We start from the raw sequence: 13,315 nt of genomic DNA on the forward strand, positions 1-13,315 counted from the left end.
AATATAGCTTTATTTTATATATCAAACTCACAAATAAAAAAATACTTGATCACAAGATCCAACTAATTGGCTGTATAATTTAAAATAAAGAAATTAAGAATAATGTAAACAGAGCAAAAATGGTGATGAGAAATAAATTAATTTTAATTTAGACAATTGATGCTATTTTAATATTAGAGAAGAGTAAATAAATGATATAGAAGTTGATCATAGCAAAAAATATTATAAGTGAATAAAAGCTACAGATAGTAAAGGGGAAGTTGGAATAAGTAAGGGGTTGAATGCTAGTTTTCTCAAAATTTACAGAAACCTGACAAAATGTATGATCTAGATTTGAAACATAAATGTATTAAAACAAAATGGCTCCAAATTCTTAATAATTTTGAAAATCTATCTTTTAATTAAGTTTTTTCATTAAGATTTAAAAAATAAAAATTTACCTTAAGCTCTGCTATTCCATGTTTCCTTTCAGTTTATTTTATTGGTTACATAAACATAAATGTAATTGCATTACTTTGTAGTTTGAAAAGAGCATAGGTACTATGATTTTAATTTGAAAAATTATCAGACTTTTTCTTTAATTTTTGAATATTTGAATTTTTATAAATGAGCATATTTCCAATTTTAATAAATCATGGTACCATTATTTTTATAAAGGTGGTTCAAATTAATTATACTTATAGATGTTTTCCAAATACTACCAGACACAAAGAAGGCACCTATAAAATGACAGGTTTAGACAAGACTAATCAACGAATCATTTGTAATTTAGAAACTTGCATTAGGGATCACATTCTTTTTGCAGAGACCACTCAAATCCTCTTCATTCTTTCATACTGTATTAACATAGATCAGACCTAACTGATTCTTAAGGAACAAATGAGCAGTGGTGTTCTACAACCAACAAATTTCCAATTAAGGAAGTCCAATTAAAAGCTCATTACTTTAATTGTGCAGAGATGTAATCAAGATTAAAGAGAGGCAGAAAAACAAGATGTATGCAGTTTATTTAGGAGAATGCATAGTAATTCTTAACTTTAATACTTTTAAAATAATGTCTATGATTCCAAAATGCACATTTAATTTCTTCTCTGTTCTCTTCAGGATTAACAAGTAAAAGAAAGCCACCATGCCAGTATATTGGGAATAACTGAAATTTAAAATATGAATTAAGGTTTCAAAGCAGGCAGGTATACAGCTAAAAGCAATACTTTCAGTTCCATGTTTTCAAAATGGTTGAAAAGCCTATACAAGAAAGGTATATAGTATCTTCATGTTTCACAGGTTAGGATATCTGAATCCTAAAGCAATTGTAGAATTTTCTACAATTCCTCAGGGAGATTACATCCAAGTGAAATCACAGTCACTGTTTATTTAATTCAATTGAACTCTACATCTTTGACTAAACTAACTTTTCCTTTTTTTTAACAAGAAACTAGTTTGATTTTCACCAGAATTATAAGATTCTTAATTTATTGCAAGGGTTCTACTTTATATTAACATAATTCAACTCAATGGTCAGGGGAGTCAGTTGTATCCATTTTGCAATAAATATTTCGAGAACTAAACTAAACTAAAAATATCCAGCATATTAATGCACCAAGTAATATTCTATGTACTATTCTATCTCTTATAAACATTTCAATAAAAGACAATTAAATTGAGTTTCCAGTGAAAACATGCATTATGTATGTATCCACGCTAATTCAATCAGCAAAAAATCTATTAAGCTTACTTTATTTAATGATATTACTGTGCTACTTTATACAACCAAGAATAGGAAATAAACATGACTTATCATATTTAAAAATGCAAGTTCTGACTCCTTAAGAAAGTCTTTTAAATTATTGCTTGCTAATTTAAAAAGATATTTTCTAAAATGTTAATGTTTATAATTAATCAAAATACCTCAATCAATTTTTGTTGGGGGGCTGGGAGTTTAAAATGTGTAGAAAAAAATACATTATATCATTTATCTGAATCCTAAAAGTAGCTATTTGCTTGTATATCCAATTCACTTAGAAAAAGCGAGAAACGGCAGTACTTCAGAAGTACCAGTTTTCAGCTTTATAAAAATTTTCCAAAATAAAAGTCAAATTCTTTTCCTGTCATCTAATATCATATAATTAATCTTCACTTACAATTCAAGGCATGAGATGACTATGTAGACATTTATCCTATTTTCTTTATCTTTACTGCCACAAAACATTTGAAAATAATACTCATTTGTCTTATTTCCAGCCATGAAAAAATTTAATTATCACAGGTGAACTTAATTACTTCAAGAGTACTATAAAATATTAAGAATTAGAAAAGTGAAAAATATAGTTTATCTGCTCCCTCACAAAACTAGTGTTTGATATTCAGATCTTTATAAATCTATACTCTTGACAAAATAAAATTAAGAAAGTATATTGGTTTTAAAAAATAAAAAATAAAAATAAAATCACAGTTTCTCAAAAAAAGAAAGGGTGTCTGGAAATTCTAAGTAACTTCTACTCTTTTTTGTTGGTTGGTTGGTTTTTTACACCAACGACGAAGGAAGAACCAACGACTATGTCGACGAAAAAGTCAAATTCTGTAAAATATTTGAAGAGATTTATTCTGAGCCAAATATGAATGACCATGGCCCGTGACACAGCCCTCAGGAGGTCCTGAGAAAATGTGTCCAAGGTGGTTGGGGTGCAGCTTGGTTTCATACATTTTAGGGAAGCATGGGACACCAATCAAATACATTTAAGAAATACATTGGTCAGGCCAGGTGCGGTGGTTTAAGAAATACATTGGTGGCCGGGTGCACTGGCTCATGCCTGTAATCCCAGCACTTTGGGAGGCCAAGGCAGGTGGAACACCTGAGGTCAAGAGTTCAAGACCAGCCTGGCTATCATGGTGAAACCCCATCTCTACTAAAAATACAAAAAAATGAGCTGGGTGTGGTGGTGGGCACGTGTAATATCGGCCACCCAGGAGGCTGGGGCAGGAGAATCGCTTGAACCTGGGAGGCAGAGGTCACAGTGAGTGGAGATCACACCATTGCACTCCAGCCTGGATGACAAGAGCAAGACTCTGTCTCAAAAAAAAAAAAAAAATGCATTGGTTTGGTCCAGAAAAGCAGAACAATTCCAAGGGGTAAGGGCTTCCAGGCTATAGGTAAATTTAAACATTTTCTGGTTGACAATTGGTTGAGTTTGTCTAAAGACCTGAGATCAAACAGAAATGAATGTCTGTGTTAAGATAAGAGGTGTGCAGACCAAAGTTTTATCAAGCAGATGAAGCATTTAGCTAGCAGGCTTCAGAAAGAACACGTTGCAAAATGTTTCTTATCAGATTTAAAGTCTGTGTTGATGTTGATGGCAGAGAGGTATAATGAGCCACCAACCCCCACTTCCCATCATGGCCTGAAACAGTCTCACAGGTTAAATATTAAGAGCCCTGGCTGAGTAGAAGTCCATTCAGATGGTTGGGGAGCCTTAGATTTTTATTTTTGGTTTACAAATATATACAATTTTTATTTGTCAATTTTAAAACAAGAAAGTTCTTTCCCTTCTCGGACTTCATTTTTTTTCTCTGTAAAATGAAGGGGGTCAGACTATTTCAGTTATTTGCCATCTTTTTTAATAGAAGAAGCCTTCTGTCAAGCAGTCTTCAGCAACATCTCAAATAAAACAGTTAAAAGTAGTCTTTGATCAAAAATTTTTTTTTTTTTTGAGATGGACTCTCCCTCTGTCGCCTAGGCTGGAGTGCAGTGGCGCCATCTTGGCTCACTGCAAGCTCCACCTCCCAAGTTCACGCCATTCTCCTGCCTCAGCCTCCCGAGTAGCTGGGACTACGTGCGCCTGCCACCACACCCGGCTAATTTTTTGTATTTTTAGTAGAGACGGGGTTTCACCGTGTTAGCCAGGATGGTCTCGATCTCCTGACCTGGTGATCCGCCTGCCTCAGCCTCCCAAAGTGCTGGGATTACAGGCATGAGCCACCACGCCCGGCCTGATCAAAATGTTTTTAAGAGAATGTTATGTCATTGCTGTATAACAGGATATATTTACTATACAAATCAGGACAGAGGTTGCCTTAAATTTGTTTTTTAATTTCAATAGTTTTTGGGGACAGGTGGTATTTGGTTACATGGATAAGCTCTTTAGTGGTGATTCCTGAGATTTTGGTGCATTCATGACCTGAGCTGTGTACACCGTACCCAACATGTAGTCTTTTATCCCTCATCCCCCTCCCACTCTTGCCCCCACTCCTCAAAATCCATTGTATCATTCTTACACCTTTATGTCCTCAAATAATTTCTAGGCTTAATTGTTTGTTAAACAATCCAATAGTAAAGATATACATCTTACCAGAAATGTCTGAGAAGCATCATATGTTACTACCTTTAAAAGTGTGAAAGCAACTAGATGAGGAGAAAATACAGTAAACTTTAGCTCAATTAAGTTTAAGGTTACAGTCGAGAAATGGGAAATTATTAATATACTGGGCTTTTCTACTGACTTTTTTCTACTACATCCATTTAATTGCAGAATAAAAAGTTAAGATTCAAAATTTTCATAAGAGTTTACAATGTAGTAGACAAACAACAAATGTTAAATGATGTAATGAACATAAAGCAAGTAGATTTAAAGAATTTTAATTGTACAAGAAAATGCATATAGCATATTCAATTGAGTATAGTATAAACTCAGTGCATCATCATATATTTTTACACTGGATGACTATCCTTTAGAAGGTTTCTCATCTGCCTTTCTAATATTCTTAACACTGTTCACTTGCCTTTCCTTTCCATATCCTTAAAGATCCTTGGCTCAACCCTCATCTCAGTAGATATCCTGGTCTTTCTCAATTATACTGTTGTTTCTCTTTAGCTAAGTGTAGAATCTCTCCAAATTAACCTTTTAACATATATTGTCGCCATAGTCATTTCCCAAACCAGTTTGATCCATCCTCTTGAGGAGGTCTTGTGTGCATACCGATAATATGGTAAAATATAAAATGTGATCAAAATGTCCAAAGATCATTTTTTTAAAAATATGCGGCCGGGCGCGGTGGCTCACGCTTGTAATCCCAGCACTTTGGGAGGCCAAGGCGGGCGGATCACGAGGTCAGGAGATCGAAACCACGGTGAAACCCCGTCTCTACTAAAAATACAAAAAAATTAGCTGGGCGTGGTGGCGGGCGCTTGTAGTCCCAGCTACTCAGCGAGGCTGAGGCAGGAGAATGGCGTGAACCCGGGAGGCGGAGCTTGCAGTGAGCCGAGATTGCGCCACTGCACTCCAGCCTGGGCGATACAGCAAGACTCCGTCTCAAAAAAAAAAAAAATGCATACTTTGGGAGGGCGAAGTGGGAGGATCGCAAGGTCAGGAGTTCAAGACCAGCCTGGCCAACATGGTGAAACCCCTTCTCTACTAAAAATACAAAAAAAATTAGCCAGGCGAGGTGGTGGGTGCCTGTAGTCCCAGCTACTCGGGAGGCTGAGGCAGGAGAATTGCTTGAAAAAGAGAGGCGGAGGTTGCAGTGAGCCGAGATTGCACCACTGCACTCCAGCCTGGCTGACAGAGCAAGACTCCATCTCAAAAAAAAAAAGAATACTACTTATCTCACTTTGACTATAAAATAGCACATATAATACATTTTTAGCAAGATGCCATCAAATGAATACAAAGTCTTTATTTTAAAATATACTAAAATTTAAAAGAGCACCACTCTACAAAAGCAACTTTTCCAGGTCTACTACACTACTGAGCTCATATTTTGGTTTTGATTTAGGACACTTTTTTTTGTCTGTATTGCATTCCTTTGCAAAAATGTCCTGTAAGAGGAATATCTGTGTTTCGTAAGTCAGTTAAGCTCACCTATACATGAATATCTCTTTCACATTATAAAATAAAGGTCTCTCATTTCGCTGACTATTGTTTAATCTCAAAACCTATTTTAATTATGTAGATATTGCAATGCAATTTTTATTCAACTATCTTGTTGTAATGATCAGGGAGATGAACCACCTGGTTCTCCTTCAAGGAAGAACTCGTTGCCCTAGTTGCTCTGTCTTTTCAGGTATTGTTCCAGCTGCCTCCCTGAAGGTCATGCCCATTTCTGGCATCCCAGATCCAATGGCTGCTCAAAATGCAGGCATTAAGGTCCAACCTTCTGGCCCATAAGGGACAATTCTGAAGAAACAGTATAGTTCCAGAATTTCCCCCATGAGATGAATTGAGACTCGATAGACCTGCCTCAGAACCGGAAATTTTTCTCTTCCCAAGCCTGCTTTGTTTTCGTCCCTTCCATGGGTTTTGGTCCTGCAAACTAAACTTTGTCTCAGAGTCTGCTTCCACAATTGTTGTACAAGTAAAATAAATTGTTTTTTTCTTAAGCAGTCACATTGCAGCTGAATACCTGTCAATAATTGTATAGGTATTTTTAAATTTCATAGTAGTTGTCTGCACCCAACAAGGCAGATGTTTTCTAGAAGTGACTGGAGCAAAAACTTCAATTGATGTTGCCTTATGTGAAAAATTGTCAGATTAATTTGATTAGGGTACTATAATAATGTAGTCAAGTGGCTTAAAAAAAAAATAGTGCACTAGTCTCCTCTAATTGGGACTCTGAGCCGGGGCTATTTCTGGTGCTGGCACGGCTCTAAGAAGGCTATCCTAGCCATCACTTTTCCACCTACTTCTTAGAGAAGAGAAGATGAGCGAGTCGATCTCGAAGTCCAGCCAGCCCTTGGCCTCCAAGCAGGAAAAGGATGGCACTGAGAAGCAGGGCTGGGGCAGGCCGCATAAGCAGCCTCTCGTGAGTCCCAGGACAGCGCTGGGAGGGAGTCAGAAGGAGCCCAGCGAAGTGCCAAAACCTAAGGGACCTCAGGGCCGACCAAATGGAAGGAAAAACAAGGACGCTGCCAAGACCTGGAAAACCACCACAACTACAGGAAGGAAACCAAGGGGCAGACCCAAAAAACTGGAGAAGGAGGAAGAGGAGGGCATCTCACTGGAGTCCTCGAAGGAGGAGCAGTGACCGTGCATGCGTGTCGCCTGCTCCTCACTGGAGGAACAGCTTCCTTTTGGGACTGGACAGCTTTGCTCCGCTCCCACCGCCCCCATCCCTTCCCCAGGCCCACCATCACCAGCGCCTCCAGCCGCCACCCCTGTCTTCCACCTGCGACTTCACCACCACACTACACAACACACCAACAACTTCAGGGCCCCCATGGGCTGAGTGGGGAGCAGTTTTCCCCTGGCCTCGGTTCTCAGCTCCCCCCGCCCACCCACACATACACATGTGCCCTCCTGGACAAGGCTAACGTTCCACTTAGCCACACCCGGCACCTACTGTGTCCCCACTCCCTTAATGGTGGGGACATTGCTCTCTGGGCTTTTGGTTTGGGGGCGCCCTCTCCACTCCTCCATTGTTCCCTCTGGCGTCCCACAGTGGGGCCTGGGAGGGTTCCCGTGGCCTTAAAAGGGGCCCAAGCCCCATCTCATCCTGGCCCACCCTACTCCACTGCCCTGGCAGCAGCAGGTGTGGCCAATGGAGGGGGCTGCTGGCCCCCAGGATTCTACCAGCCAAACTGCCTTTGTCACCACGTGGGGCTCACACCTTTCATCCTTCCTCACCTTCCCTAGTCCCTGCACTAGGTTGGATAGCCCCCTTTGGCTACAGGAAGGCAGGAGGGGTGTGAGCCCCCTACTCCCTCTTTGCAGTGGCCCCAGCCCCCTTGCCCTCCACCTGGGATCTGAGTACATATTGCAGTGATGGAAATGCAGTCACTTATTGTCCAGGTGAGGCCCACGAGCCCTGTGGCCGCCACCTGAGGTGGGCTGGGGCTGCTCCCCCACCCCTACTTGCTTTTGCTACTCGGCCATTTGCCCCTCCTCAGATGGGGCACCAATAACAAGGAGCTCACCCTGCTGGCTCCAAACCCTCCTGCTCCTCCCTGCCCCCCAAGGTTCTGGTTCCATTTTTTCTCTGTTCACAAACTACTTCTGGACAGTCGTGTTGTTTTTTGTTCAATGTTCCATTCTTCGACATCCGTCATTGCTGCTGCTACCAGCGCCAAATGTTCATCCTCATTGCCTCCTGTTCTGCCCATGATCCCCTCCCCCAAGATACTCTTTGTGGGGAAGAGGGGCTGGAGCATGGCTGGCTGGGTGACCAACTACCCCAGTCCCAGGGAAGGTGGGGCCCTGCCCCTAGGATGCTGCAGCAGAGCGGGCAAGGGGGCCTGAATTGACCAAAAAGGGTGTAGAGGCCACCTCCTCTCCCTGTTCTGTTGAGGAGGGGTAGCCATGATTTGTCCCAGCCTGGGGCTCTCCCTCTGGTTTCCTATTTGCAGTTACTTGAATTAAAAAACAACTATATCCTTTTCTGGAAAAAAAAATAGTGGCACTAATAAATAATAGATGAAAAATTATGGAACATCTAGTCTCTTGTTCACAATGAATTGTGCAGACAAAAACTGCATTAACCCTATCTTTGTGGGCTACTAGGTTACATGAATTGAAACAAGAATTTTGAACTATTTTGTCTCAAGAAACTACTGTATAGTTAATTTGTTTACTTTTTACAAAATTTACTAATTATGAATAAACGTTTTAAAATTTATCCCCAGTTTTTAATTAAATATTTAAATTCCTTGCTATTCAGCAGGAAATTTTTAAAGGAAACACATTTTTAAAGCTAAACAGACTGAAAATCAACTCACCTTAGATCCATTAGCAAATTGAGGTCACAGGGCAAACTGTAGTTCTTAAAATTAGAGAGAAAGATAAATACAGATTAATTCTAGATTACCAGGAGCAAAAGCCACAGCTGAAGACTGGTAGAGTAATTGAATAATTGCTGTAGACTCAGTGGGGACATTTGAGAGATGAAAAACTCCTAGGAAGTCAGCCTTTGGGGTCCTCCATACTGAATTTTATGACAAGGTTTCATGGGTGAAGATCAGAGAGAAATCTTCTTATGCATCCCTCAGGGGGAAGGGAAAAGTAACCATTTTGAAATACCCCCAGAGTGTCTGTTCTCATTAACAAAGGACTGCCCTAAAGGGAAACTATTTTTACCAGAGCCTATCCAATGTGGGTTTTAACAGAGTCTAACTGATGCGGGGGAAGAGAGATACTCAACTCTAACTCCCTCTAGCCTGCTATATAAGGGAAGGAAAATATACAAATCCAGTGCACTTTAATGTTCCTGTATTATATAAAGAAGTTCAGAAACAGTTAATAAGGTCACAGCCCAGGGACCCACAGACCCACTAAAACATTGAGACCTAAATAGTAAGAATATATTAATAGAATGCTTCTCCTGTGCCCCCATACTACCACATCAACAGGGTTCCTGTATAATAAAAGGGCATTACAGCTGAAAATAATTCTAAGGCTTATAGTCTATTTAAGAAATCTCTAGGAAAACCCAAATACCACAGAGGAGATGAAAACAAAGACACTAGAGAAAATTTTAGCCTCTGACATCTACAGCTGTAGGAAACAGTTAACACAACCTAACACATAGATAAATCTAACATCTCACACAAAAGACCTATTTACCTCAGTTCCTTCTGTTACAGGTAGTTAGGCATGAGTGGGGCAGGAGAGGGCTTTCCCCTCACCACCCACTAGAAATGTGTGGTGATGGTTTGGCAGTTATCGGATTGCCTGTCTCAAAGTGATAAATTGGCAGCCAGCACCAAGGAGCGGCCAGTTCCTCATGGTCCACACCTGTTAACATTTAAGTATTAATTAAAGGCAGGCCCCAGGTAGAAGCAACTTCCTGGGCATGCACCTTAAGAGACAAAAATGGCGCAGTATGCCCTTCCAGGTACACGCTACTGGAAAAAGGAAGAAAGCCTCAGATGGGCATGCGTATAACTTCCTAAACACACTGCACATGCTCAGTTCCAAAGGGTAAGGAGGGCACCATGCATGTGGAAAGGCCACCCTAAGGAAAGAATCATAGGAAAGAGGCAAGCCTATAAAGTCCCTGAATCAAGGTTAAAGGCCCCCTGTTTTTTCCCTCTTTGACCTTCAGGTGCTCACTTGGGTCTCTTCCACAGGTTCTTTCCTTTCTTTCCTATTCCAAAGCTTTTTAAATAAACTTACACTCCTGCTCTGAAACTTACCTTGGTTTCTTTTTCTGCTTTATTTCCCTCGGTCAAATTTTTTCTTCTGAGGAGGCAAGAATTGAAGTTGCTGCAGATGCATGTGGACTCGCCGCCAGTAACTCGAGGTAGCTCACAAAAAGTGGACAACATGCAAGAACAGATGTATAATGTAAGCAGAGAGATGGAAACTCTAAGAAACAACCAAAGGAAATGCTAGTAATCAAAACCACTGATGCAAAAATGAAGAATGTCTTTGATGGGCTTATTGGTAGAGCACAAAGAAAAGAAAGTGAATTTGAGGGTATGTCAATGGAAACTTTCATAACAGAAATGCAAGGAGAAAAAATAATGAAAAATTGAGCTGTAAAATATGAAATCTAAGAACTGTGGGACAATTACAAATGATGTAACCTACATGTAATGAAAATACCAGAAGGAGAAGAAAGAGACAAAGGAACAGTTTCTTCTTTTGGGGAAGAAGAAAACATTTTTAGAATAGATAGGGATAATCCAATGTCTGTTATTTTATTTTTGTCTTCAAACTTGCTGTAGAAGACTCATCTCTAAGACCCTAGAAGTTGCTGACCCACTGAAAAAAGGGACCTCTCATTCTGAATTTGTCTTTGAAAAGCTGACCACAAAATAGCCAATTTATCTGTGACATAAGAAGAAATACCCATCTTGGCTAATACGGTGAAACCCCATCTCTACTAAAAATACAAAAAATTAGCTGGGCATGGTGGTGGGCGCCTGTAATCCCAGCTACTCAGGAGGCTGAGGCAGGAGAATGGCATGAACCCAGGAGGTGGAGCTTGCAGTAAGCCGAGATAGCACCACTGCAGTCTGGCCTGGGCGAAAGAGCGAGACTCCATCTCAAAAAAAAAAAAAAAAAAAAGAAGAAGAAATACACCTCCCTTTTGTTAAGCCATTGTGATCTAGGGGTTGTTTGTTACAGCATGTATTCTATCTTGAATAAGAGACAAAAATAAGACATGATCCTTTTACCTGAGGTCCTTATTGTCTTAACAGTAGAGAGCTCATGTATATACATTTTAGAGTTGTCTAGTATTGTCTTTCTCCTCTATAAGAGCAGTTCTTACTTCTGGAAATACAAAATTGTTAAACGAAAAACCTTAGCCAAATTAAATTTAACAGGGTTTAATTGAGTAAAGAACCATTCACGAATTGGGCAGCCTCCTGAGCCAGAGTAGGCTCTGAGACTCCAGTGCAGCCATGTGGTGGAAAAAGATTTATGGACAGAAAAAGGAAAGTGATGAACAGAAAACAGAAGTAAGGTACAGAAACAAGCAGTTTAGTTATAGCTCGGTGTTTGCCTTATTTGAACACAGTTTGAACAGTTGGCCCCTTCTGATTGATCAAAACTCAAAATTGGCACAAGAGTAGGCTACAGTCTATTTACACTTCCATTTAGGTTATAGTTCACTATGTACAGAGAAACCTTTAGGTCAAACTTAGAATATATAAGAAGACAGCTTTAGGCTAGACATGATTTAACAATTCCCCTCTTTTGGTCATCCTCTCAATTTTGAAAGATTGACCAAAACTTTAGTCACTGGTGTCACTATTACCATTGTAAATGTACTTATTTGTTCTCAAAACCCACTGGGAAATAGCAGAACAGTGGGTTTTATAAGGTGGGAATAAGGACTTCATGTTATTTTTCTTGTAAGAGTAGTGGTTACCTCCTTATGCTGCAGTGTCCTGTTTACAAGAGAAAAACAAAACCTGATCTGTTCTAGAATCTATCCATTTCCTTAAAGTCTTAGTTTGATTATGTCACATTTAGCATAAGTGACCTCATTTTGGTTTGGTCTCGTCTGTTGGGGCCTACTGCAAGAGCTCAGTTGAAAGTGATGACCTCCCATAATTTTGTTTAAAATTTCCCCCTTCTGCTCAGGTTCTTACTTTGGTGAGAGTATGACCAAAATTTAGGGCCTTAACACCATGCTCAATTACCATCATTTTGGGTTTTCAGTCTTAGTACGTTATTCATAGGTGCCTTCATAGTAACACATGTCTTTCAGCTGTTGTCATTCCAGTTGAAGAGACACCATTTGACATTCTAGAGGTGGCTGCATGCAAATATTTAGAGATAATACAGCACACCAAGGAGACTACTATTGTGACTATCAGGAGGATAATACCAAGAGTTTGGAGTATACTCCTTAGCCAGGGCCCCCGTAAAGCAAACTAACTAAAATCAAATAGATCAAGGAATGAACTAGATAAAGATTATACTCACTGTAACTAGACAGCATATTCATTAATCCCCTCAACTGAATCTCTATAATACCCAATTTATTTCTCCATGGGCCAAAAGAAGTGCCAGCAACTGTACAGATACTTCTCTGTTTGGCCAGTAAGTAATCTAGAGCAATTCTGTTATTTAGCATAACTTTCACAAGAGAATTTAAAGTCTGCTTTGTAACCATAGCTTTTACAGTAGAATCTGCTATAAAGCCTATCATGAGGAATACATTTCTAATTATTGCCTCATTTATTCCAAACCGTGGAATAAAGAACCTAACAAGTGATGCCCATCTAGAAGACTGAAGACCTCCTATCCTTTCATGAACCTCCTTAAAGACAACATACTCTAGGATTTTGTGTGCTTGTGAAGATTTCAGAAACTGCATCAAAATTAAACAATTAACTATGGAAATAACTTAAAATGGTCATAGTTAAAAATACAATTGACAAGGAAATTTTGTTATTTCTGTGGTCTACAATAACTTAACATAACAACCATGATTATGACTGATAGCATATATTCAGACATAGTAGAATTTTAGAAATCCCATGTAATTTTTAAATGTATATTAATAACATTTATTAAAACACAACTTGAAGGTTTAACATCAATTTCTTATTTGAACACAAATATTTTACTCTCTCATTAATACTACATAAAATTTGTGTTCAAAAAAGAAAACAAAATTTTACTTTTGTATTAGTGTATTATCAATACTAAAGCTGATTTTAACAAACCTCATAAGTAAATTTATCAAATCTGTTGTCTTTTAACCACACAAGATTTCCATAAACCTTTTGTTTAATATTATTTTCCCCCAACTTTTTTTTTTTTTTTTAAATGGAGTTTTGCTCTTGTTGCCCAGGCTGGAGTGCAATGGCGTGATCTTGGCTCACCGCATCCTCTGCCTCCCAGGGTCAAGTGATTCTCCTGCCTCAGCC

General features: G+C 39.2%; 1 protein-coding gene across 2 annotated transcripts; it reads left to right on the forward strand.

The window, feature by feature from the left end:
• The first annotated feature begins 6,693 nt into the window (after positions 1-6,693).
• LOC100601242 (high mobility group protein HMG-I/HMG-Y-like) lies at positions 6,694-7,017 on the forward strand. Of its 2 annotated transcripts, XM_030807222.1 has the most exons (2): positions 6,694-6,795; positions 6,829-7,017. In XM_030807222.1, the coding sequence occupies exons 1-2, from the start codon at positions 6,694-6,696 to the stop codon at positions 7,015-7,017; spliced, it is 291 nt and encodes a 96-aa protein (XP_030663082.1). The 2 variants fall into 2 exon arrangements, with proteins under 2 accessions (XP_030663082.1, XP_012356362.1); XM_012500908.2 differs by having other exon boundaries at positions 6,694-7,017.
• The last annotated feature ends 6,298 nt before the right edge of the window (positions 7,018-13,315 follow it).

The sequence above is a fragment of the Nomascus leucogenys genome, chromosome X (genome assembly GCF_006542625.1).
Source record: "Nomascus leucogenys isolate Asia chromosome X, Asia_NLE_v1, whole genome shotgun sequence".
Taxonomy (NCBI): domain Eukaryota; kingdom Metazoa; phylum Chordata; class Mammalia; order Primates; family Hylobatidae; genus Nomascus; species Nomascus leucogenys.

Coding starts and splice junctions, on each gene's coding strand:
- LOC100601242 (XM_012500908.2), top strand. CDS start 6,694: ATGAGCGAGTCGATCTCGAAGTCCAGCCAGCCCTTGGCCTCCAAGCAG.